Source organism: Habropoda laboriosa, unplaced genomic scaffold, assembly GCF_001263275.1.
Source record: "Habropoda laboriosa isolate 0110345459 unplaced genomic scaffold, ASM126327v1 scaffold186, whole genome shotgun sequence".
Lineage (NCBI taxonomy): Eukaryota > Metazoa > Arthropoda > Insecta > Hymenoptera > Apidae > Habropoda > Habropoda laboriosa.
In genome coordinates this window covers 3,502,760-3,530,630 of record NW_017100427.1, presented here as the reverse complement: position 1 = coordinate 3,530,630, position 27,871 = coordinate 3,502,760, and the positions used below count along the sequence as shown (strand labels likewise).

At 41.9% G+C, this 27,871-nt stretch overlaps 3 protein-coding genes across 4 annotated transcripts in view; 1 reads left to right on the top strand and 2 right to left on the bottom strand.

The window, feature by feature from the left end:
- The window catches only part of LOC108575625 (plasminogen), a 28,673-nt gene extending 19,553 nt beyond the window's left edge, over nt 1–9,120 (bottom strand). For both annotated transcript variants that reach the window (XM_017938466.1, XM_017938467.1), the window contains exon 1: nt 8,520–9,120. In XM_017938466.1, the coding sequence (XP_017793955.1) occupies nt 8,520–8,723 (204 nt within the window). In that variant the 5' untranslated portion in view covers nt 8,724–9,120. The remainder of the gene's footprint in view (nt 1–8,519) is intronic.
- A 5,787-nt stretch (nt 9,121–14,907) lies between these two features.
- LOC108575607 lies at nt 14,908–15,811 on the top strand. The gene is made up of 3 exons (XM_017938437.1): nt 14,908–15,004; nt 15,259–15,420; nt 15,502–15,811. Exons 1-3 carry the CDS (start codon nt 14,938–14,940, stop codon nt 15,729–15,731), a joined length of 459 nt encoding a protein of 152 aa, XP_017793926.1. The 5' UTR covers nt 14,908–14,937; the 3' UTR covers nt 15,732–15,811.
- Nucleotides 15,812–17,303: 1,492 nt separating this feature from the next.
- On the bottom strand, nt 17,304–22,091 carry LOC108575583. The gene is made up of 6 exons (XM_017938407.1): nt 22,031–22,091; nt 20,878–21,191; nt 19,860–20,198; nt 18,089–18,655; nt 17,666–18,002; nt 17,304–17,578 (listed from the first exon to the last, which is right to left on the bottom strand). Exons 3-6 carry the CDS (start codon nt 20,064–20,066, stop codon nt 17,454–17,456), a joined length of 1,236 nt encoding a protein of 411 aa, XP_017793896.1. The 5' UTR covers nt 20,067–20,198; nt 20,878–21,191; nt 22,031–22,091; the 3' UTR covers nt 17,304–17,453.
- Nucleotides 22,092–27,871: the final 5,780 nt, after the last annotated feature.

Sequence of the window (27,871 nt, the reverse complement as noted above, 5' to 3'; positions counted from 1 at the left end):
AGGGAAAAAATATCGTTTCTGAGTTCTCTCTGGATACTGAAACACGGACCTAAATACCGTCCTGTAAACAGAGACGACGTGTCAACCTTTCTGTGTCACGCTTCTCGTTGAAGGATTAATTAGTGTCCGGATAAAGGTGCAACCAGACACGCGCATTGTTCGATAATTAGTATTGTTCTTTGAAGTGACTGGAGCTTCTTTAAAAATACGTTTTCACTTCTTTGGTGTTGCGATAGAACGTGCAGGATACTTATGTGATTAGGTGACAAATCGACGAGTTACGTTTGGCATTGAATGATTGGCTGAAGTGTGAGTAAGGGTGCAATGCTGCTCTTTTACTTGAGAGTTAATTGCGTTACTGATTTGCACAATGTTCGTTAATTCGGAAAAAAATAGTAGTTTTGGCCTATGAGACTATGAGCAAGTTTCCATTGTTCGTACCAGGAAGCTGAATACAGTCTTGGTGGCCTTATCAATCACATTCTTGTCTATAATGATTTTTTTATGATTGTAGACACTGTCTATTGTCGAAAACATTCTTTCCATTAGTTGATCATTTATTCGTGTTACTGCTTCAGCTGCAGTAATTGTAGCTGCACCTTTGAACTCATAAAACGTAATTGCTCTAATCTACTTGCGAATACATCTCTTCTGAAGTAGGCAACTGCGACAATATAATTGCTTCTGAACTGTCGATTTTTAGCTGAAGAATGAAGAATGATTGTCTTTGTAATTTTTGTACTGTAAACGATTTTTCTGTGATTGGCAATTTCATATGCACCAATCTGATACTTATCATAAGAAATGGACCAGGTTTCGAGAAAAATTTCACGAAGTTTTTTATCAAGGATTCCATGAATTTTCATAAAAATCATCACAAGAAGTCGACCAAATTTCATAAAACTTTCCTCAAGGATGTCACGAAATTTTCATCAAGGATTCCACGAATTTTCACAGAACCATCTCCAGACGCTAAACAGCGACTAAATGCTGTCCGAGACAGGCGATAAATCAACCTTTCCGTGTCACACTCGAGCGGTACAGTTGGAATCGTTAACCGACTAACAGCGACGTCGAGGAATCCGTTTCTCGCGGAATTCTAATCGTCAGCCGGCCGCCGATCTTCACCGTTCCTCCAGACAATGGAACGACAGCCGCGCGGAATACGAAAAAGAAGAAACGAGGAGGAAAAGCACAAGAGAGAGAGAGAGAGGTGGAGAGGGTGAGAACAAAGATCGGCAAAGGATTGACGGAGGACGTACGGGATCGAGAAAGAACCACCATACTCCTCGGAGTGTGTGTATCTCTTCTCTCGATCGTCCTCGCTCGTGTATACCCTTTCGTTCTTTCTTTCCTCCCCGTTGAGACGACAACTTTTTGCACGCCGCGAGGTTAACATACTTCCTGCCCCGGGACGGGCTGAAATTCCACGCGATAGTCGTCACGATACGCAGTAAGAAGCTAATCGAGCTGCCTCGACCGATCCTGCGGGAGGAAGAATCTCTACGGGGTGCCAGGAGAGAACGTCTTTCCCGTTTCTACTAGGCGGACCATGGAAATCGAGGGATAAACATCGTGGTTCCGCACACGGAAGTGCAAAGAAACTTGCAATCTCTGGATCGTACAGGGCGATCCACGAATAAATTTCGCTAGCTTGTTCGAAATGTTCTCTCGAGTAACTTTATTGTCACATTTCATCTTAATATTTTTTGACTATCGTTGAGAGTGGAATTTAGATATATAGGTTAACCCACTTTTTATAAAATTTTTATAGAAACTTCCAATGGGAATCTAGGTGAAACGAATTATTTCCATAATGTAGGTCTAGAAATGAGCAACTTTTATCTAAAAAATCTCGTTCTAAGTAATGTGTATGTTATCAGCAGAGTGTAAAATTCAGGGAATGTGTACTCTACCTAAGCAATGTTTCATACTTTAAAATGTTTCATTTTGACGTATTAGTTCGGACTAAGTTCTCTTTCCAGTCGTTAAACATTTCTCAGTTAACCACATAAATAAAAAACTATACACTTCCAATGTCAGTTTGAGCTCATGCCTCTCAAAGCAGAAAACAATAGTCCTCTTAAAAAAAATCGTCACCCGACTGAACAAACCAGAGAAAAAAATAGATAACCGAATACTCAGAAACGGTACTTGAAAATTCTCGTTACAAACATCCTCTCGAATCATCGAACTTTCCACAAAGGTCTCCGCTTTTTACAAAGGATCCTACAGATAGATAGATTACAGAAACTCCCGATAACTTGCTATCAGACAGATTACCCCTTTAGCTACAATCATTAGTACCGCCAGCTGTTAAAGGCGCACTTACAACGATCCTCTCGATCCCCTATAGGGATGGATCACAAAGGGAGCTCCCTGCCGTTAACAATACCCCTTTTCGAGTACCAGCGTGGATCGTCCCGATTATTAATCTTCGAAAGGCGAAGGATCCTTGGCGTGTAAGGCTCGCGACCTACTCGCATCGCTACATTGTCCCAACGTGACCCCGTGTTCTTCGTTGAATAGCGGTAAATTATTCCGGCGATCTCCGCACGCTAATAGAATAACAGAGAGAGGGAGAGACGGAGAGAACGAGCGAGTAGATATCTCGCGACAGGAAGTTTCACCGCGGGGTGTCCTCGAGGTCAGCCGTGCATTTTTACGCGGCACGAAAGTCACGGGTGATTGACACGTCGTGTTTCTTTAGTCGGGTCGAGATGCGATTATTAATTAGAGAACGGGCATTTGTCCGCGGGAGAAACGCGTAAACGCGCGTGTAGGCGACAGGAAGTTCGCCATTCTTCACCCTGAACGAAGGAAGACGCGGCGATGTTTTCTCATCGACGTTTGTCCATTCTGCTCAGTTTTCCTCGTGGTGTGTGTACCGTTAGTGATTAGGAATTCTGGGTTTTTGATGGAGGAATGATTGGGAGTGGTAGAAGCCAATGTACTATTTTGAAAATTAAGAATTACCGAAATTCGGGAGAGTGTGATTTTTGAAATTTTCTGTGTAGTCTATTATCACTCGTTAACCTGAGCAATTTTTCCTTGATTTTCATTTCGGAGACACTGTCTCAAAAACGGAAGCATACACCACTGTGCTATTCAGAAACGTTATAAAAATCTTTAAATTTTTATATAAAAATTGAAAGTGAGTGCAGACCGGTAATCATTCCAGGCATCAAAGGGTTAAAAAGTTCTCCATTTATTGAGAGAAAAAGTGAATTAATCAAAACCGATCGCATATCATCTCTCCTGTCGCGAAATTCAAAAGAGAAGAACATCTTCCCCCCGACGCTCTCTCTCTCTCTTGCACGACGATAACAGTAAACGCGAGAGAGCGCGAGAGAAAGGAAGAACGGTCCACCATCTGTTCGCTATCTACTTCTCGTCCAAGGATCAACCCATAAATTGGCCTGTTAGTCCAGATAAGGACGCAAGGAGAAACTCAAACAAATGCTTATCCTTTATCTGATTACGCGTTCCCTTCGCTCCTCGTCTGCCGCTCGTGTTGTTCGTACAAGATTACCGACAACCGAGCACCGGTATCGATGTTACAGCTCTCGGAGAACGGAGATCGTTCGTTCGGACGCGTTTGACAAGCTGGAGAAGCAATTCTACGGATTTACGATTCGACAGGGGATGCGACGGTGTTTCGTGCACGAAAACATCGCGATCGAACAAGAGGAGAAGGAGAGAGAGAGAGAGAGAGAGAAATGATGCACTAAATATAAACCGGAGAGGCGATGTAGTTGGCGTGGAGACGTTATCGGGATCATCGGTGGCGAGGCAACGAAAAAGTTCGGCTGTAAGTGTCTCGCTCGACCAGGAACGCTCCTCTTTGATGTCCCTGAATCTGTGGGTGGTAATCTGAGAGCTGCAGCTGCGAATTCTGATCTAAATTAAATTTTAATATCCACCGAGGGCATTTTTATCCCGCCCGCATCGACCTGGGTCCGCGAAACACGCGAATTTTTTAGGATCTTTGGGAAGTTGCAGGGGTAGCGATGTGGGAATTTAATTGACTTAGAGACACCTGACAGGGAGAGATAAACTGTCGAATAACCCACCAAATTTTGAAATTTTTATATCTCTAGAGGAGAAGATAGAAATGACAGTGTTGGGGGTGAAGATTAGTGAAAGTATCTAATTTGAAAAAATGGTAATATTTGTAAAATTTCATCTAACACACCACACAGCATATTTAAATAGTTCTATCTCTAACTGTTCACATATTATTTATGCATATTGCCGTGCGTTGTATTTAAATAAAAAATTCATTTCGGCGCGGTAGAGACGTTACGTAGAATTGGTCCGCCATTCAACGTGTTAAGGAGAATGAATTTGGTAGTGACAATACCGTTAGGGCCCTTATTCATTTTCATAAATGAACCTCGACGGACAGAAATAATTTCAGAAATCCTATTTTAACAACGACTGGAAGAAAATAGCAGTTTCTTGAGATAGCTCGACTGAATATTCCGCCGAATCCGTTATTCGAGGGTTCGAAACAGGAGGGACGAAGGGGCGCGTTAGAAAGCGACAGGCCTTGAAACGCAGGATCGCCGGAATTCGAACGAAATGAAATTATAGTAATTACCAAGGGCATCTTAGCGAAAGCAACGTTTCCTACGCCCCGTCCCTAGACGATTACGTCGCTATTACCGGGTTCGTGCTGACACAATGCTTTATCGGGTGCCCCTGCGGCCTCACGTGAGCCTGAAACTACCTACTAAACACCATTCAGCCAATTTCCCTGCCGATGAATCGGCACAAATTGTCTGGCATTTGCGGAAGAACGTCGTTTCTACGGCGATGTGGGGGTAAGAGATTGTTGGCCTCCGTGAAACATCCACTCCTAAACGCGTCCCCTTTTCTGTTGTTCGCCTAACTCATCCAGGAATTCTATTTGCGGCCCGTTGTTCCCTGCACCAAAGGGAACGTGCCGTCGACTTTAATCCCCGAATCGCAGGGTGAAATGTTCCGATGATCCTATTGGAGTGGGAGAAAAGCTGTATAGGCTACGCTTATTCAATTCTCTGTGATTGTTGGAATTGATCAGGTGTAGCATTTCACGTGAACGAAGCACTTTCGCTGGATTTTTTTGTTCTTGGTGATTGTGATTGTTAATTCTTCGAAAGAGGAGGTAGAAATTCTGATTACTTGTGTAATTGTAGAGTATGATGATGCTTCGATTTTTTTCTTAAGTAAATTACGTGGAAATTAGATTTTCCTCGAGTGCACATATTTGGTTAACTTGATGTCCACCTTATTTTTTTTTTGTTTCTTGAAAATATCGGGGTCACTGATTGCGTTCGAAATTTTTTGTGAACGCTTATGTGTGTCCATCGTCCTCGGGTTTAATATTAGGTAACCGAAAAGTTCGCGAGGTTTCTCCATCGTTAAGTAAATGATAGAAATTTTTTCTGACCCTTTGTTACCTGATATAACAGTGGAACGAATTGCCTCAATATTCGTGAGATATTAATTTTATTAAATAAAAGGATCAAGGCGCAATTTGCACTATTTCGAACGCAGAATTTAACTATTCGTTGATTCTGAATATTTGCAGAGATAATTCTCTGATAATAGGGAAATGAAAAATTAATTTTGACGTGATCTATCGAACCTTCGAATAGAAAAAGAAACACTTGTAACTCACGTAGAAATAATTCCAAAATCCTCGTTAACGATCCTCAGCGACTCCATCAAAAATCACGGTTTCACTCGCGTCAATTAAGCGTCTGCTTGAAGCGTGCTCGAAAGAGACATCGCGAGGACGACGCGACGAATTAAATTACACGGTATGCGCGTAAAAAGAGCTGCGCGACGCTTAAACGCGCGTTTTCAATATTCCTCTAGACAGTCATCCGGCGTATTCGCCAACTTCGGTAGAATTCGTTCCAAACGTCTCTCGCTCGAACCATGTGCTCCAGATCGCGCCAAAATGTCCGATTAGTATCGGCGCGTTCGAGCAAACTCGTACACGATAATCGTCGTGATTACAGCGTGTCAGTTCACGCGTAATATCCTGTCATGGCCTACTAAACGGTTTTACGATCGTCCAGATCGATCAATTCCCGTGTGTACCTAACTACCGGTCAATACTAATTCAGCCGTAAACGAGAAACACGTTGAAACGTGGAAAAAGTATTGTCGATTTCAATGGATCGAGTTCAGAGAGAGAGAGAGAGAAAGACTCGGCGCGAGCATTCGGTTAACGATGCCTTGGATTATCGTCGATCCTCGTGGAGTAAAAAAAAAATCAAGAATAAGCACGTTTCACTCCGATACTCCCGGCTATCTGGCCTTTAATTAAACAGATTAATATGCGTCCAATTCCGGTTATCTCGTTTCGCGAGATGCTTTTTAGCACTCGTTCGGTTTTTCTTTTTTTTTCCTTTGCTCGCCACTTTTAGTGCACCAACAGGCAGATTTTATGAATATTTTCCATCGGAGCGTTGCTCAATTGCTCGTGGCACCGCATGGAAACAACCATTTGGGATCGGATTTCCACTCTGAAAGTGAAACTAATGAAACGGTGGCCGTGCAAACGCTGTGTACACGCTCCTGCTAATCGGAAGCTTTGCTCGCCACCGGGGCGCTTTTTTTTTTCTTATCGTACTCTCGCGGTATCGTGTTCTGCACGCGTCACGAGTCCGTTGAACGACTTGAAAACACGCGAGTATTTAGAAAGTATCATGGCCTGGATAGTGTGTGGATACACGAGTGACGATTGTTCTTGCTCAATGGGAAGTTCTTCGGGAATTTTTCGTAGTGTCGCAGCGTGTGTATCGTGTTCAGCTGCCGATTCTACGATATCCGATTCGTTATTGCCACTCGTGAATCGAGAGCGCTCGGTCAGCCATTTGTGAACCACCTTTGGTCATTCAGAAGTGAGCTTTTACTACGAGATCGGAAATTTGAACTTTTTTCTATCGATTAGAGAAAATATGTCGATTCGTCATTTTTGGTTTGACTTGAGATCGACAGAAATTTCTGTTTAATAACTGTATTTTTGTACGTGGTTTTATTAGAAAATGATTTCGGATGCTGCCTGATCATTTTTCTATTTAATTCGTGTCACCTTAAGGTCACTTTTTATTACGTTAATTTATAATGGGTTAATTACCATTTTTCACAACCCACCCGTGAAAAAGTAGCATTAACACCGATTTATCGTGACTTTAATTATTGGTAAAAATTTCAAACGCGTATTTTTCTCTGTACTAAAAAGAAAAGTGTGAATTAGTGAACAAGTTGAGATTATTCTGAACCACGCGTGCCGATAAATGTGTCAACGCAACACGTGTAAATACTTCATAATCCGTGAAACTTCAAGTCGTAATCAAACTGCATAATACTGATACGATCTGAAGAATTGACGTCATCTATAATAATTTCCACGATATTGCACTGAACAAAATCACTCTTGGAATGACAACGTCGTTTGCGGAAACACGCATTAGATGATGTAAGAATTAATACGTGGAAATATACATAACTTCTTTATCGAACTATTTCCTTTACATCACCTTCCTGAGTAATTCTCTGTCTTCAGCGATAAAGCGCGAGTCAGTTCTAACGAAAGTGTAGTCGGTGGAATCGATACGGTGAAGTGGTAAATTAAAAGCTTACATCAATTGATATCCTGTAATTTTTCATACAAGCGACACGATATTGAGCTCTTAGTTATTGATAAAAATTAATCTGCGATTAACCAAGTAGAGACAATGTCAATTGAAGATTTTCAGCACTGTTTCCTGAAGTGGGTGTAACTCTCCAAGGGAGTTATTTCGAAGGAGAAAAGTAGATCAGTTGACAATACTAATTTCTATTATGTCTTCAAAAAAATATGGCACCTTATTTGAGGCTATCAGCGTAACAGTGGCCTAAACCCAGTTTGTTTTGAAATTATAGCTAATGAAATGATGGACATTTTAAAATATTTTTAGGAACATACACTAATGCTTAAAAGTTCAAAGAATGAATTAGGCGAGAATGAAGAAACTTCGCTCTATCGACTTCGATATGAAATTTTAAACGATACGAGTGGAAATTAACTGAATTACTGAACAGTAGTGTATGTATAATTTATCACATTAATATTTTTTAAAGATTACTTAGGCCACTGTAAACTTCAAATTCTACTGTACAAGCAGTGGTTTAACCTACACTCGACGTAAGAATTTTTGCCTCCAGATATCGTACAATGACAAATTATAAATTAAAAGTGACAATAAACCATTTTCTATGCATCGTTATTACACCGAAACTTAGTATGTTACAACTAATATTACGCCGAAATATCGAAACAAAGGTAAACTACATGGTACTGCTCGAGAGTGACCAAACGAGTACAGACCTAACTGGACTATTGGCACCGCAAAGGGTAAACCGGCTGAAATGTCAATTTACCCAAATTCGTGTCTTAGACACCTTGATTCACAGCTTGACGTATCGGTTCCATCGACTATACCAAGCAACGCTGCAACAAAGTAGTATGAAATACTCACGGAGACGTCGTGGAGGCAGTCGGCGGTGGTGAGCGTGGCGAGGAGCAGCAGGAGGAACAGGAGGGCCGCGTTCGCCCCCAGCAGCCGGGCGATCATGCCCGGTGAATCGAGGCCTGCCAGTGGGGGCAGCGAGCGCAGACAGTTCGACGACGTCGAGGACGTGCTCGACGACGAAGCGGGCCGGTGCTCCTGTCGCGGATGCATCGCTTCATGATCGCAGACGTGCCGCGTGCTCTGCCCTCCGTCGACGCGACGCGTCTCTCTGTCTCTCCTTTCCTCTCCGTTTCCACTGTGTCTCTTCTATCCTCTCTGCCTTCTCTTCCCTTTCGTCTTCTTCCCTTCTACCTCTCTCTCTCTCTCCTCTTCTTCCTTCTCTCCCCCTTTTTACTGGAGAGAGGAGGAGGCGCGCGCGTGATTCTACGTGCGTGAACTCGCGAGTCCGCGCGCGGCTCTATAAATACGGCCGCGACTCCACGCGAAGAATTTCAAACGAGCTCGCGCCGTAAAACACCATGAGTGGAAGAACTCGGCCTCGAGGAGAGGGGCTAAAGTCTCTTCTCTCCCTCGACGACGATCCTCCTGTGGACGACCGGGAGATATAGAACGGGGCGGTTTCAGAGTGTACACTTGAACACCACGTTGCTGCAACTACTCTGCTCTCGTTCGTATTCGAGGAGAGGGGCTAAAGTCTCTTCTCTCCCTCGACGACGATCCTCCTGTGGACGACCGGGAGGTATAGAACGGGGCGGTTTCAGAGTGTACACTTGAACACCACGTTGCTGCAACTACTCTGCTCTCGTTCGTACGGAACTCTGAAAGCATCGATAAGGCATCTGGCGATAAAGGATAAGGCGATAAAGCATCTCGTTTCTCCAGGTGAACCCTTTGCCTCGCTGGCTAATTTCGCGTAACTGTAACAAGTAGACGGTTGGAGGATTTAAGCTCGTAGAGTTTATGCTAGGTGGTTGGATAGAGAAGAAGGAGTTGAGTTGGGAATTCGATATTCCTAGTAGGAGCTGGTTATTAGCTTTGCAACAAGAGTACTATCAGGTTCTTGCGCGTCGATTAAAGCAGAGGAAGTTGTTACTCGTTTGTCTTGGTCATGTTTTATGCACAATCAGTTTCTAGGCTTCTCGACGGCTGTGCCAATGAATAACGGGCTCGCAAAGTGTTCGTGACAATTGGTCAGCGGGACACGATGTAGTTTGTCTGTCTTTTGTAGAGAATTAACGCTTTGTACTGTGCGATTTACTTTTAGACGTGCTTGTTTAGTCTAATTGGTTAATCTTATCGCAACTCTACGTGCCACACTGATAGAGAAGGATAGAGGAGTCTGTGTTTCGAGTGAATCCTATAGTCTCTATAAATACACCAACCCTTTCGCGACCAAATTATTTTCTTTAAGAATTTATGCGTCTGTAATCCTAATTTTAGATCAATTTCGGCTCGGGCGTGCGTCCTGTTAGTCACGAAAGGGTTGAATAGCGTTCGAACTTAAATTTATCCTGTGGAACACACGTGGAGCACTTTTACGTGCCTCAATTTTTCCTCAAGCACACGTCCTATTAGTCACGAAAGGGTTGAATAGCGTTCGAACTTAAATTTCTCCCACAGAAACCAGGAACAAATACTCCCAAAAGTCACAATCCCCTCGTCCATTGAGAATTCCACTGTCAACAAGTGCGAGGGGATAATTCATTCTACCCGAACGGCGATTCCGTTCGTGAACTTTAACGGTAGAAAGAATCGGCGAGTCACTGGATCGATGGGTCTCGAGCGGAAGTTACTCGAGTGTGTAGGATTACAGTAGGAGGATCCCGCGAGAAGGAGTGTACGTGTGGGATACAGGTGACGAGGCACGTTCCCTGGCAAAAAGGCACACCAGGATATTGCGAGGCTCCGCGCAAAGCAGCGGTGTATACGCGTTACGATTCTTTATGTAACAAGAAAGTGGATACGATTCACGGCTAGCGTGTCTCTCCTGTTTCATCGAGAATCGGAGAATCGATCTGTTCTGGTCACGACAACTAGTCTCTCTTATCAAATTCGATTATTCAACGCTCTCTCAGCGGAACGCTACACTACATTCCAGTATTTTCATAACAAATACTCACCTCGTGTATCACGCTCATCCTACGAAGATCCGGAAGATGAAACGATTCGAAGTTTCACTAAATTCAAATTTCGCGCCAAAATCGTCGTTCACTTAAATCTCCGATATTCAACGTAGAAATTTGATTTTCGTCTTGAAATTACGATTGAACGATAAGAAACGACACGAATGTTCACGCGACAAGAAGATTCTTCGGGGAAGCTTGCACTTGGACTAACGAAACGTCCGCGAGTGTCTGAGCGGGATTAGAGGCGAGACTCACGGGCATGGAACGATCCGTTCTCCAGCCGGTAAAATTGTTCAAGTTGAAGTACAGCGAGCCAGCGGCGTGCCAGCCACTGATATTTTTAGTCCTCGCTGCCTCCACCATCTGTCTTCGAGTTTGGGTTTCCTGGTCGTTTTAGACACACCGTCGAGACGGCGAGGCGAGGTTCTTCCTAGCGCAGACGGGGGAGATCGGTGTGTATCGCTTTGCAGAGGGCACTTCACGCTCTCCAGTCGTGCACCATAACTCTTTCAGATGTAACCGTGGCACACGAGGGTAGCTAGGCTTCTTTGACTCGTTGACAACTGCTTGGAAGAAAAAGAATCGTCTCGCTGTCTTCGGTCTACAGTAGTCTATATATTTTTGTTCTTCTCTAAGCTCCTTTTTTTTTCGGTACACTCAGAAGCTTTTAACCTGTGTGGTATTCCCTTGTTCCTCGAGTGGTGAACCAGTGTCCATTAATTAGCAGGAAGTGCAACGTGGATCGTGAAGAAGTTAGACGAGGACTGGTGGTGCCAGAGCTTCTCGAGCACACGCACGTGGCTCCAGGCCGACTGACGAGATACACGCGCGAGGAAGTATCAACAGAGGCTGAGAGGAGTGGCTACCGAGCGAAGCGGAAGTGGAGGGTGATTCTGCGGCGGTCGCGGTGGTGGGGTGCACACCGATAGGGGGTATTCTCCGTGGATCCTTCGCCGATTCGACGAAGAGGGACCATTGTGGTCGAAGATGGGATTACGCTCGCTGGGGTTACCGTTCATCTTTATGCTTCAGTGACGATGATGATAGACAGAGAGGGGTTTTTTCTTCTTTTTTTTTTTTTTTTTAATGAGGAACAATCATCGACGATCGAGGCTGACGTTTTAAGTAGGAGTGTCTGAGGAGAACGAGCTGTTTCACTGTGAGATGCGAAGAGTGTACTTGCTCTTGGAAGGTAACACGATGGATTTGATGGAATATTCTGTCGAGCTGTTGTTTCTGGAAAGACTGAAATTTTTTATTTTTTTTTTTTGGGTGTTTTGAAATAATTTGAGCTCCTCGTGTTTTTTGGTTTTTAAGCAAAGTTTGACTGTCCTCTGTGCTTTCTGGGGTTTTAGAATTCTGGATTCTTTGGATTTTTTTAGTTCTTCTAGATTCAGGATTTTTAATTTGTTTATCCTGACTGTTTTTATTTGTTTTTAGCTCATTTTTCTTGGATTTTGAAAAATGTTAGGTAGGACAGTTAAGCTAAGGGGAAAAATATTTCGCATTTTATGATGTGTTTGGGGTACTTGGTAGGAATTTAGTGAGAGTTGCACATATCGAGTTTAAGAACAAGATTTTCCTAGAATTGTTGTACCATGAACGTCCACAGTTTCTGCAATTTGATGTTTATTTAATTAGAATACAGTCAATAATGCGTTATCTTGAGTATCCAAAGACCGTCTGGATCCTGATCTCGTTGGCAAGTTCTTTAATCTACAGCTTCTTTTAAAATTTCATATATCGTATCGCCGTTTCTTACATAAAACAAACAGGAAGCCTATTTTTTTACTTACTGTTAAAGTAGGTCTGCTGAAATTATCGCATAGAACTATTGCAACTTTCTGCCCAATAAATACCCAGTACGTAACTTCCAAGTCACATGGCGTAATATAGGGTTAACATTATTCCTCTATGTAACATTGTTACGGTGTTAAGGTACGTTTTCACGTGACATTAAAACTCATGGCTTTTGTTCTCGTGTCACTGAGACACTCTGGGTAATTCAATATCGCGAAATTTAGTCACTCTTCAATATGGCGTCGTGCGAAGTAATTGAGACAGCTGTTATCGGTGAAATTTCTACATTTGGAATGGAGGGAAAATGACAATCGTCGCTTACAAGTCACGACACAAAATGTGTCAATTTTCACTGTCACGAAAGCACCCAACTTGCAGTTTTTCAGACCAGAAGACTCATATTAATTCTCGTCACGAGAGTAAAAGTCACGATTGATTCACTGTCACGTGAAAATGTACCTTTACTCGAGGGATATAGGTCAGTCGTCGTTGGTCACCTCTTATGAAATGACAATAAAAGACACGCTACGAATGTGGAAGCCTTCGTGACGTTACAGCTGAAAATAACCGTAGGATGATTCAGTGACGGTGACAATCTTGAGCAAACTGTCCGGCGGGAAAAATCCCGTTGAACGGTAAACGATCGATAAAACACACGATCATATATATCGGAACGATCGATTGATATTTTATGCTCGAAGGGTGCCAGATTATTCGACCGGTATATGTATATATCTATATATCAATTACACGGGAACAAGGTGGCTGTTAACCCGACCACGGTAATTTAAGGGATCCGGATTCTTCCGGCAGCCGGTCCGGGAAAAGAGAAGATAGGCCAGGGTCGCTGTAGACACGCCCCAAAAACCTCCGGGAAGATTACACGAAATTGCCTGATTTTTCGGGGAGAAAAAAAGTCCACCTCGGGCTGCGGCTCTTGAAACAGCCTGATTTTATAGCAGAAACAAGGACCATTTTCTTGGTCGAGCCTGTCCTTGATACTTCAAACACGAACCACCAACATTCCACCTGAACTTTCTTCGTCGTTTATTTCTCGAAAAGTATCGACACTCGTAATGGGGAGATCCGTAAGAAACTGGCGAGATTACACGTGTGTGTATTAATTTAGTCATTTGCGTTCGATGGTTCTTTTCTCCTCGCGTTTAAGCGAAACCACACCGGTAACTAACCGTCGACGGGAGAAGAGTTCTCGTGGTATCGGGAATTAATTCCCACGCGGAGCAACCGCGGAGACGAGACGGACGCGCGTCCCGATCGTAGTCCCGTGTCCTTTTAAGTTAAAGGGACGGTGAATGCCGGAGGAACCTAAGGGACATCGGTATAAATCAACGTCCGCGGTGGTAGGAGAGGGAGAGAGAGGGCAATAGGTAGACGTGGAACAGACGCAAGCCGCAGACAGGCCACAGAGTCGAGGCTCTCTCCGGCTACTTATGCTAATGCCGGCAAATCAATTTATTTATATTTATTTATAGCATTCAAATGTTTCCACCGGAGCCGGGGCTGCGCCTCGTTCCGTCCGCGGACCACCCGCGAAAGAGAATCGATTCTGTTGCGGGCCACCGGATACGTGTGCTTTAAGGCCGATGCGAAAGTGAGTCGGTTTGAGATGTGGTCGTGAGACGGTGGATAGCTTGGAAGTATTGCACAACGACGAGGAATTGATACGAGAATTTTAAATTTGGAAAATTTGGAAATTAAAAAATTTGAAAATTGAATACTAGTAAATTTAAAAATTGAGAAGTTTGAAGGTTTTTTAAAAATTGGCGATACTATAAATTTTTCGTCATGTTTTTTACGGAGCTGCGCCTTCCTCGGAGCAGAATAATCGAGGTCGTTTTCCGAGAATCTGGATTACGCGTTATCGCTTGGATTAATTATGTATCGTGTGTAATTCAATTAATCAGAATGTTAATCGTTCCTTCGTCGTCCGTTCTTTCGTGACTAGACTCGAAACTATTAAATTCCGGTTGTATATCGTAGAATATCTCACATATCGGGCGCGGTCTTGAGTCGGGATTTATCACGTGACCCGAAGAAAGGCGAACTTGTACGAAGTGTTCAGTAACGTATCGAGAATGGGTCTTTTATTGTCTTTTATATTTATCTATTTTATCTTTGATATTATGGTAATCGTGCTAGCTACCATGAAGAATTTTTCTTAATAAAGATTTATCTACGCGATTACGTTAGCTTTTGAATTTTTTTGCGGGTGATTTTAATTTGGTACAGATTTTCTCTAATTTGAAGTATATTTTAGGTGTTGATGTTTTTAATTTATTGGCTTTAATTCATCGTTGAGCAATTAAAAATTCCAATATTATTCGTGGCGGTAAAATTTTTACAATGTCAGCCCTGATACGATGGCAGTCAGCTTCGTGGCGTGGTCAGTCGTAGGCGTGGGCTGTTGGAGTAATTAATCTTTACGACTTAACGCGAATTTCAAAGTTCTTTCGTTGTTACAACCGACTCTCGAGAGAATGGCCAAGGAAATAATTATTCGCATTTTACTGACAGTACTATTTGTCTTCTGTTGCGTCCACCAAGGTAAATATTACTCTGAAATCCGTCGTTTTCTCTTTGCGTTCTTAACCTTACGATCTGTATAACACTCGAACATTTAAGAACGATTTGTGTTCATTTCTTTGGTACTATTACGTTTACAGTAGTGCAAAATGTAGTTTGTTTTAAGTTTTAACCTATAAACGTTGCAACGAAGAACATTTCATATGGTTAGAATAAATTCGTACAATCAGAAATAGTAAACAGGTGTCGATAATTGTTTCTACATGGTTTTACAGGGTTATCCATTAAATGCTGGGTATGCAGATCTGATTTTGATCCAAAATGTGCAGATCCATTTGACAATACCACTGTGCCTATTACTGATTGTAAACAAGAACCAGATTTGGAACACTTGCCAGGTGTAAGACCTACTATGTGTCGTAAAATTCGTCAAAAAGGTGTGTTACTTGTGAAATTTTACATAACAAGGTAGCTTTTTGCATCATTTCTTATAGGTTGAATTTTATTGTTGTCCTTAGTCAATGGTGTGTGGAGATATTTTCGTAGTTGTGCTTACATGGGAGAACCAGGGATCAGTGGTGACGAACGATTTTGTCTCATGAGGACAGGAACTTATAATATCTTTATGGAATATTGTACTTGCAATAGCAAAGATGGCTGTAATGCAGCATCTTCCAGTCGTGGAAGCTTATTTGCTTGTATCATAGCTTTAGCAGTTTCATTTAGATATGTACTTGTTTACACTTAAGGCAAACTTAACCAAAGATTACAGATAGATTGAATTAGGCAGTATATATTTGAACATATTTTTTTACAAGAGAGAGATATCCGTCCGTACTTACTAATGACATTCTTCTTGACAATCATACAAGATGCAACTTCAGGGAAATAGAATATTCCAGTTGCAAATTAGATTGATATTAGAAAGTATTACTCGAAACATTTTTATACCATTGATCAATTTCTTTTGTAAGCTTTTAAACATGCCTCTTTGTGCCTTACTGGGGAGATGATAATCAACATGATATTTTTAAGAAAGTTTTTAGTAATTTTACAATACCGTAAGTTTACCTATTCCAACATTTCTACTGGTATTTTACTTCAGAGTATAGCAACTTTTTATAGAAATATATTTTTACCTATAGACTATAATTTTTGATACGAAACTACGTGCTTGTATCATACTTACTTTTTAATTTAGACATGCTTAGTACAATAGACAGACACTGTACCAACCAAGTGTATCTAATTAACATTAGCAGCTATCATGAATTATAAATAAGACTGTCAAATACCGTCCATTTTAACCATCATGAACTTAGTATTAATATAAAATGATTGTGCTTTTTGTATTTTTGTATGTACTTTCTGGAGGTGTAGTGAAATGCCACAGAATATAAGAGCATAATTCTCGTATACATTTTTTTGTACATGTGTATGATAAGAACAGCGAAATAAAGATATATGGAAAACATTTCGTGTAAGGAGATTAAAATCATCCTCTGTCTCTCCAACAACGTGTGTATTACATATAAAATATATCTCTGTTATACAGATATGTGCGTTAATAACATCGTAAATACAATTGCTTTTTTGGTGTGACTGTTTAAACCTTAAACATTATTTCTCGTAACAAAATACATATACAATGTAATTACAGCGGTATAAATAATTCATTATAAAATACATTACTTCGACGTGCTTCCACTTGTAAGCAAAATATTTGTCACTTCTAGCGTAACTAAAAAAAAAAATGAAAAAAAAGAAACGTCCTACTATGAAATACTAGTTAAAAATCCTACGTACATAAAAAAAAATACTTTTCCCTCGTTTTAATTCGTCTTAACGATACATCGTTGTGTTACTTATTAAAACAAATCAAAGTTATGTCCATATTGTACATCGTCGTTTACTTAACAGCTAGAAATTACTTGGTCACGGTTTCCTCTGGCACGATAATATAGTCTCTTTCTTTCGAGATAACGACGTAAAGAATCGAGAAACTGGAGCTTTAGAATAACGTTTCTATGAATACCGCGTATTTTACACCGGTATAAGGCACTTATTTATTGGACGGTTCTGTCATTCCTCGCAGAAACTTTCGCAATTTCTATGCCGCGGAATCGAGGACGGTTGAACAATATGCAAAATCGATATATACAAACGGATATGTGAAATGCTGTCGTGCAACCTCGTAGAAAAAAAAAAGATACACACGCACAAGTAAACGCAAAGATAGAAAAGGTGAAAAATAAAAAAGAGAAACTGAGCAAAAAGTAGTAAATTTCGCGAAGAAAGAGAGAGAGAGAAACATCTTGGCCTCTTGTTGCATTCGAGGATGTTCGCCTAAGTATTCTTTGGAACGGCTCGCGCTATCGACCGTGCGCTCAAATATTCATAGTATCGAAAGTAGGTTTACGTTGGTTGGAAAACCGCGTAAAAGTTTATCGATCTATCGCGTCTCTCGTTCTCATTCGAACGACTGCCATTTCGTTATCTGCTGTCCTGGTTTTGCCAGAGCCTGCTTCCACTGTTCCCCATAGGATCCTCCTACGTCTGGTCCGATCACAAAATGGCCCACGGTCGTTTTCTTTCCTGTGAAACCATTGCGTTCGTGAAATATTAACCAAACAATCACTAAAATTGTCGTGTTTGTTGTAAGAAAAGTGAAATTAGACATACCCATTTTATTTTTCGAAACGAATTTAATAACGAAGCTGACGTCCTTCAATGCACCCTGATAAGGATTATCCGCGACGACCGCTGCTAGATCCGGCGCGAATTTCATCGACACGCACGGAGCGAAACGGTCGCTCTTCCAGAAATGTGTCACCCTTCCGTTGTCCACCACGGACATCTTGATGTACATCTGCCCTTTCAAGGTCTCGTGCTCGTGCATCGTCTGCAACGAGCATCTCAGACGATGCAGAGACAGTACGAGTTTTTCACTTCCCTCCTCGTTTTTGTCGCTCTTCTCTTGGCACAGTGACAACTCCACCTGCCCTTTCCTGTTCTCCTTCTGTCACAACAATCGAGTGAATTAGACAATCGACATTCGCCGAGATTACACTTGAATTTGTACAATTTTTTTTTATGGAAACTTACCTTTTCGTCGGCTCCCAAAATGCCGCTAGAGATCGGCCGCAGTGGCCTCCACAGATCACCTGTCCATACATCGCTAGGGTGCTTTGGTTTCGCCGGTTTCGAGGTGAAATTCTTCGGATCGAGAGAAATTGTCGTTGCACCAACCGTTCGTCTCTTCTCGTACAATTTCCTCTCGGTGACCGAGGTTTCCGTGACTTTGTCCGTTCCTTTGCCGAAGAACTGACTGAATAACTTGTTCTTCGTCGGTTCCTGATTTTCCGAAGAAGCTCCTTGACCGTCTTTCTTCTTGTTCGCTTTCTTCGCTAATTCTTTAGTCGGAGACAACGCGGTCTTCTCTTTCTCCGCCTCTTTCTTATCAGTCGCTATCAACGGTTTGTCCTCGAGGATCGCGTACAACGTGGCTACGATGAATCTGGACCCGTTGATCTCCTCCTCGATCACCTTCGTCTTGCCGAACTTCTGTTTCGTCTCTTTTCGAAGATGAAACGTGAAATCCTCGTTCCACAGCGGCCACGACTCGTTCTTCGACGTCGTCTCGAACTTCTCCTTTCCCGGTATCAGCTTCACCTGCAACAGAAGCGGCTTACTTTCTTTCCTGCTCGAGGTCTTTTTTTGGACGCTAGGCGATTATCGCGAAGTGAGCGGTAACTAGTTAAAGTAGCCGAGAATGCTTCCATTTAATTCTGCTCGAACCCTTTCACAGAGCAACACGGAGACAAGTACGGGTGCTGTGCTGTGCACGCGATCGTACGTAATTGCTAAAATTAAGCTACGTAGTTCTATGCCGGGCACCGTGAAATTCGAGCAATTTTCGGCGATCAGAAATTTTTCACCGTTACTCTGTGTGTTTCAAGGAAGTGGGCTACCTTGACTGGTTCAAAAAAATCGACTTCTTTTTTACATTTTTGGGTACTGGTACTTCGTCGTATTCTTAGATGGGTTCTTTTTGTACATCAATTTTTATCCCAGTTGCAAATAAATAAATCACTACATTTTCGCGAAACAAGTGAAGATTGTTGTTTGAAATGCTATCATTTTGTCAGAAATTCTACTATCGGGCGATGGACAATTTAGTTTTGTCCAGTAAATCAGGCGAATTTGCTTTCAAGATTCATTCGTTCATTACGAATAAAGTACAATATTCGGCGATCCATTTAAAAAAATTTTAAAAAGAAGCTAAGAAAAATGATTTCTTTCAAAATAGAGTTTTCAAGGTAGCCTAATCCGTGAAAGAATTGACCTACACGAATTATTCGAAACTTATTAACACGAAGAGTCGCGATCGCTTCATCACAGATTCGTTTTCTCTCCGCCAGAAATATTGCATAATTACGCCAGCTGGCACCCTCAAAATATCTTCGCCGGTTTCCTCAAAAGCATTTTCTGCTTCAAATCACCAAGTATATTTCTCGAAAACCGCCAAGTTTACTTACTCTCTCGCGAAATCATCCAGGCAACCCGGTACATTCTCTCCCTGACTCATAAAGCACACAACCACTGATCGAACGCAGAGGCGTGGAAACAATCTGAATTTCCTTTTCGAACCGTCGCAATTAATACGTTTCAAGCGTATCGCGCGCAGATAAGGGGAATCCTCTCGTCTCGCGAATACACGCGCGATCTAACTCATTGTCTTGGACGATTCGTCAGCGAATAAAAAGACGACCGATGTGTAGTGGGCGCAAGAACCTTCGTACGAACATTCCATTACGTAATCCAAGATAATAACGCGAAAGATTACGGCCAGTTGATATCTGGTATGCGGTTGTACCTTGACGACGTAGCTGTTGACGCGAGTGAAGCCAAAATTCTGCGGCAAGTGGCGAGCACCGAGTACGGTCACGTGCAGCGCCTTCTCGTTCATCGAATGAACGATCCTAATGCCCACTTCCGGTTCCAGATTCACCGTGCGATCCAACGGCGTGGACACGCTTTTCAGGCCGGTGTCGATGAAATTCTTGATCTTCGCCAGCGCCATTCTCCTCCACGCGCGATTTCCAATTATTTATCCAACTATCGTAAAAATTCCTCTTCTTATATAGATATATATATATATCGATCGTCTGTGATCGAACGATAAATCATCGACGACGCTCCGATTTGGTAATTACTGCAAAAAACAGAGAAACCAACGTTTATATACTTTAGATTAGTAGTTTCTAGGTAACCTATTAATAAGTAACCAACTATAGTATTACACACAGCTTCGAGAATATAACTCTGACCCGTACGAAACCCCTGCCTAAAATGTCCCTCGAGAGCGTTATCTGTCGTTCGTTTTTAATCGATAAACAGTCACGTATGTACACTTTTTCTTCTCTTTCCACGCGAGACGTGGTGTAAAAGCCGCGTCAGTGTTTACCGCCGTTGCAACGTTCCTTCGCGAGCGATAAACGAGGCGGAAATGGTCGAACCACGATCGAAGACGATGGTTAACGGTAAACATCAAAGAGAGTGCCTCTCTACACTCGATTAGGAAGTTTGAAACTTGAAAGCCCCGTGTGAACAATCCCTCTCTCTCTCTCTCTCTCTCTGTCGTGCCTCGAGAGAACTCGAGCTTGACGACAACAGGTGTGAGAATATACGTATATATATATCAGCTGTTTCGATCGTGATTCCACCGCATGGACGTACCCAGGAGAGGAGGAACGTCGAACTGTCCGTTCGAAGGCGATCTCTGCGAGAGTGCAGCGATGAAACTTTCTCCGAGAGGGGAAAATCTGTCCCGGTCACCGGGCGTTGTCACCTGTCCGTCGCGAGAAAAGCCCGCTTGGAAACAGCGCACGTACCATAATAGCGGCGATTTCTGACCGGCTGCTGCGTCGTGGAAGAGGAGAGACAACACACTGCGGCCGGCTTCTCTTCGAGGAACGTTCACTTGGGTGCGTCCACGGGTAAATATCCTCGGCGAACGAGTCAGACCACCGTCTCCATGACCACTGGCTGTTAGGCGAACGTAAACACGTAAAGAGCTGGTCGAAGGATTGCGTCGCTCTTCTTTCACTGGACATGCACCACGTTGCCACGCGGCTCGATCGTGATCTCCGCGAGTCCTCTGGTGCGCATCGTGAGGCCGGTTCGAATTATAGCGACGTCACCGTCACTATGTGAACCATGGAATTTTTTCGTTTGAAAAATAATGTACGCGTGCGAATTGAAAACAATTACATAGACGTTGCACGACCGTCACACCGAGCCTCGAACGACGCGCTGTCGTGGTATGCGGCTTGCGATCTCGCGTGGGTTCTCTTTATAAGAGGGCGAACCGACTGCACGACAGGGACGGGTTGTTCGGGGGCGCTGAGCGCCGGGCGCCTTGCGAAGTTGAGAGGATTTTTTTTGGGAATGTGAGAGGTTGTAGTTGACGATTTTGAAGTTTCGAATTGTCGTTTGTAATGTCGAGTGATTGGTGGAATGTATAAATGAAATGAAGTGAAGAAGTTTTCGAAGATTTGAATTTTTGAATGAAAAAGGGATTGATAGTGTTTGAGGTTGCCAGTTGAAGTAGGTGAATCGTGTAATACTGAGTGATTGATTGATGCGAGAGCCATTGCTGTTACAATCTTAATGCAAGGAAGTTATGCTACAGCAATCATTTTATTAACTTAAGTAGGTTTGGTTTTAAATAAAAATTTTTCCTCTTTGATTTTGTAAATAAAAATTTTTAAAATAATTTTTACCTTGAGTCCCTGAAATATACAAATGGAAATTCGTAATTTCCTCGTTGAATATTATTTGTAAAATTGTGCACTTCGGTGTATAATATTTTTCAGGATTTCCTACGTGAAGATTTCGTGAAAATATGTATAAAATTTTATATTGTAAATACAAGTATAACGTGTTAAAAAATAAACGTAATTATTGATTATACCCGTAACATGTTTACATGCTTGCCCTCTAGAGTAATATTTCATTTGTGATTCATAGCGTCATGATTCATACCTGCAATTGTTTTGAATCAATAGTACGTAAAGTTTGTGTATTTGGCGTGAGAAAATTTTCTGAGGCGGCGAGGGCACTGGTAATTGTAACTACGCTACTGTCGCAAAAACTGGCCAGTCGTATTGAAGTAGAGGCACTACACTCGTACGCTTCATCGTACGATCTTTATAGACTCTACATACTTGGATCCTGACGCCTGTTGCGCACACAAGGTCGCGCATTCACATGCGTATCAATGTGTGCGTTTGTGCATCTATACGTATACACGTCGTACTCGAGAGTAAATACGACGTTGTGAATGAGAGTGTATGAATTCAGTAGCGTACCGATGTATGTTCCCCTATCCTTCAATAATAGGGTAGTGTTTTTATAAATAAAATTTTTAATACAGCATGTAACAACAAGAGTAAATTTGTAAAGGAGCATGAATGAATTTTCAGCTGTGTATTCAAAAATATTCCTGATTTTTCGATTTATGTTTTCGTATGTTTTTTGTTTGAGTGTATAACCGTTCCATTTGAAATTCGCGACAGTTACGATGAACCAAATACGGCGCAATAGAGCACGTTAGATTTATTTGGACGAGCGTTGATAAAAGAAGCGGGAAGAATAAAGGAGTGAACGATCCAGATTGACGCGTAGTAAATCTAATTGTAATGTGTAACAATATCGGACAAACAACAGAATGGAATGCCGCACGGTGCATTGTGTTGAATAAAAATCATGCGAATACACGTACCAAATGCAACAGCAGATTATTTTTCAATCTAATCTTCGTAGTTTTGTTATTGATTTTTTTGAAGCAATATAAATCTTCCGGTTTCCCGCGTTTCTATAGGTTATATTTTTTTTTAATTTTTCTGTTTTATTTCATAGAATTTTTTTTGTTAAAGTTATTACGTCGTTTAGTTATATCTTACAATGCATTTGTAAACATTGAAAATACCAATTTCATTGTTTACGGTTTAAAAATGCAAAATTGTATCGTTCAGAGAAAAGATTGCTCGCATTCCTCAGAAATTCTAAGACGCATTTGTCAACACGTATTTAAAATGTTACTCCGCGCATAATAAACTACATTGATTGCACGTGATGATATGCAAGGATACGTTTAATAGGCAAATAGACCTTCAGTGTTGAGCAAGTTTCGTTGTCGTGCTTAGATTTATTGGGGAAGAAGATTTACGTTTCCTGCGAGCCTATTTTTGTACGATTCTAGCATTGAATAATATAACAAACAATTATCGTTTGATAAAATTAACAACGTTAACTTGCACAAATTGAAACGATCGATAAAATGCGATATCCTAGGTCTCAACGTTGTCCTCAAGGGATTCCTAGCATTTCCATGTAAGGCGAATGTTTTCCATGCCCGCCGACAGATGGCCGAACGTACTTTGGAAACCCCTTCCAACCCTAATAACGACCCTCCCTCCTTTGAACAGCTGTTCTGCACCGCCATGGCGCACGCGACTTCGTGGAATCAAAAACGCTCTCGATATTTTCGACGTTACCGGTTCGAAACGGTGTTTACGTGCCCTGTGTCACTGCGTTCCGTGTCGTATTTCCGGTCGTAGAACGGTTTTCGTGTAGAATGAGTGCGGGGAAAAAGTGTTCGTGTGTTGTGTCAAAGTGAGAGCTCCAGGTTTTTCCATTCGCGAGATACACCGGTTTAACTGTCACATCTGAGAGGTAAGTGCCTTATTAGCATTTCATATCATCTCTATTTGCATCTAAATATGAATATCTTATGCGTGGGTTAATTAAATTTCTCCACTGTGGTGCACACTGTGACGCACGTCAATTTCAGTTGTATTGGTACGTTATAAGTGGCGTCCATAAACCTATCCTTCGATGGGAATGATGTAATTGCTGTTAAATTTCTATGAACATTTGTTGCAACGAATTTCGTCATATAGTTAATTGATTTTCTTGGTTCGGTGGATTGATAGATTAGATTGGCATGTAATCGTAACTACAAGTGTCACAGTATGATTGTTAGTTTTACTACAGCTTTGGACAAATGTCATTGTCGTCAGTGTCGGAGAAATTGTTCCGAAAATGGTTATTGCGATATGACAGTTATTGAGATCAATTGATTCGAGGAATTAGGGGTAATTAGGGTCGTTTTATGGTTGTTTTATGTCAGTAAAATGATTTTATTGGTACAATCGTCAGGTAAGAAAGTTAATCCTACCCGGAGCGCCTTGTATGACCTCTTATCAAGTATTCCCAGATCCTGCCGCCAGGTGGCAGCACATAACCGTATATTTGAAACAGTAGGCGGTAATTCGTCTCCATTCAAAATGTTATACAAAAACAATACAGCAGATTATAACATAAATTTATTTGACGGATTAAAAACATTCTGTATTTAATCACCGTTTATCTCCTTATCGTTGTATCGAACCTTTCAAAATGACCCTTTGTATAATATTTACACAGGTGTAAGGATTAATCATATTGATATTTGCATTATATCTACGGCATATAGATATTTCAACGCAAACTACTAATTCTAAACAGGTCACTAAAACCGATTAAACACATCTGTTTGCCAATACGTATATCTAAAATACACATACAGGGTGTCTCATTTGTAACGAACGTCTGAATTATTTCCACTGGTATTGAAAATAAAAAAAAAAATGACTAAGAGGAATTTATATGATTCGAGGATGAAAAGAAAACCTCGAAAATCATTTTGAATGCAAGTCATTGCAAGGTCATCGACATTTTTTGTTACTGTTCAGGGTCACATTAAGATGATAATGTCGTATGTCGTTGAACTCGTCTCGACGTCAGCTACAACGTCGAATTATAAAATATAAATGTTAATGTGCGAAAAAATTTCGATGACTTTGGAATGACTTTAAGGAAACTTTGTTTCAAATCGTACAAATTCCTCTCGGCGATTTTCTTTCATTTTTAATATCACCGAAAATAATTTCGACGTTCGTTGTAAATGAGACACCCTGTAGACTTAATCAAATCCACTCTTTCAGAGTTCGCTCTGAAAATATTCAGGACCAATAAAACCGTATCCTATCCCCGTACAACAACGTTCAACCTCTCATTTTATTCTACCGCGAGACAATATAAAAGTATCAAAGAACCAGACGGACGAGGAAAACACCGACAAAACAGCTCTGCAAAAAAATTAGACCGAGACTGGAATCGTTGCTGCGTGATAATAATTTAAACCGCGTTACGACGTCTATCCGGTTTCCCTTCCATTTTATCCGCGGAAAGGAGCGAGGGAACGTCGATGGAGAAAAACTTTCATCCCCTTATACAATTCTCATTACTCGTTCCCGCGTGTATACACCCCTGCACCCGTCGCTTCCACCATTTCGTCTCTCTTTTCTTTTCTCCTTTTTCCACCCTTCCATCTAGCCGTCAGCTTATTTATTCGTTCCTCTATTTATTTCTTCTTCTAATAGCCCGAAGAACTTTAATCACAATCGTATCGCTCCAGCTGTTCGCGCGTCCTCCTCGTTTCACCCTTTGTAATTTAATGAACTTAACGCCCCATTTTCCAGCCTCCGCCGCCGCCGCCTCCGAGCTTCCTTCCACGATGAATTTCTCCCTTTACCGTCCCTTTTCTCCCCTCCTCCCTCACCATTTCTTTCGCCGGCATACGCCTTATTATGGACTCTTTTGTGTAGCGCAATTTAAAAGTTTAGCCAGCTGCGCGTATTAATCCTGGAGGAATAGATACCTCCGTGGGAATCTCTGCAACTATCGGGAAACTTTAAGCGATCGTTTTTCATTCGTCGATGGACAGGCCTGAAAAATGATATAATTAGCCGGGCCACGGGGGAAACACGCGGTCGCTGCGGCCTGATAAGGAACCGCCGATCGTTATTTCGCGAATAGTTAACGAATTTAACGACGAAGCTTCGGGTTTCCTTTTTTGGATTATTTTTTGTCGATTAATTGTCGTAATTGGAGACAGTGTTAATGACGCCACGGGACGAAATTGAAGGGTTTCATACCATAATTAAGTGGAATTTTTCGGAAACTGAGATAAAAAAGAAATACCATAAGATTGTTAGTGTCATGTAATGTTACTATTGCTATTGATATTACAGCAATCTAATTTAATTAAAAATAACAAGATTGCGAGGTTTATTTTCTATGCCTTTAGAAATTAATTATCGTCTCTCTCAACGAACGATAAATGAAACAAATTATAGAATAGAATAAATCTGGATGAAAAATAAAAAAGGTGCAGTATCAGAGTACAAGAAATATTTCCATTTTAATCTCAAGTATTACACACCGCGAGCTGACCCGAAATTTTTGCACGTTACACAGTAGTTGGACAAGCAACCGAAATTTCCGCGAAAATTCTCAACTTCGGACAAATGAAATTTCACGGGAATAATGGACCCGGGGCCCGGAAATATCGCGTCGCCAATTGAATATTCCCAGGAAGCGAATTTCCATCGCGGCGAAACTTCTGCTCGGATATCGCGTTAGAAGTCGTTGCAACTGGGGTTCGAGGGGGCCGGTGTTCCGGATACTTGACTAAAATTATACGGAAAATATGCGGCCAACGGGGAACTAGACTGCACGTCATTCGCCGCGTTTAACGCCCCGCGTGGCCGTTGTTACGGCCTGAAAACCGTTGTTCAGCCTCTCTCTCTCTCCTTTGAGCTACGGGCCACACGGCCCTTCAAGTGCATTAAACCCTGGTGAAAAATGATTTCGTTACACGGCACGTATTATTCAGCCGCGCGGACGTAACGTTATTAGCAATCGCTAATGTTTTGCAACCCGGACGAATTTCAAACACCGAGAACTTTGGCCGAGCGGAACTTCCAAACGAATGTAATTCGCGGGAAAATTAAAAAGAAGAAAGAAAGAAAGAAACGCTCGGTTATTTCGACCCAAGCTAGGTCCGGTGAAAACCCTGGTCTCGTTTTAATTAGGCCAGAGATTGCTCGATATTCCTCTTAAAACGTTCCCTTGAATTTTCTAGTTATATATTGTTAATGCCCGTGATTGTTGCAAAATCAACTTTCGAGCTTGGTTTGTACTTGCACGTGGTGTGCCAACTTTATTTCGAAACCTTCTCGAAGGACCACCCAGTTAGACTAGGACTTGTAAAGTGGTTACAATTTGAGCTGGTTGCTCCTTGGTGATTGTTGGACGAAATGACCCTCGACGTCGTCCCTCGGACGTCCGTGGGAGAGTTTTTTGTTAGAGCACGCTGATTGGTTAAATAGTTAACAATTACATTTACCAATCAGGGTGTCTAATAGCGTCTTCACCGCCCTTCCAGTGCGCCCTTAGCGCGCTGTCACCTTGGAAGGGTGGGCGGAAAGTCCCAAAAAGCTGGAATTTCCTCCGGGTGACTCATTGGCAAGCGTACTCGGAAATTCGTGGTTTATGGCATGTTCTTAGGCTATTGAGCGAAAAGGAACAGAAATTACTAAAAATCCAACAAGCAATTCTAGTGACCCTCGCCAGGGTGTAATTAGACACGTACAAGCAGTAAACGAAATCCTCAACTCAAAAATAACCGTTCCCGGTCAATCGTGCCATAAACAGTGCCATATATACATATGTGTGTGCATGTTTGTGGACAAAAGGATGCGGAGAGAAAGAGGGAGAAGGGTATTTGGGATGATTAGAGGAACATTCGTTGATACGTGTATATATAGACACAGATGCATTAAAAATAACGTATCCAACGACTAGTTTGGCATTCCCTGTATTTATTACCGGTGCGTACTACCGGTATATTTAGTTCCACCTTTGAATCGTGAGGCAGCCCTTTAAGTGCATCATTACCTATTCCCTTTTGTGTCGACCAGCTTCGCCTGTGCATCT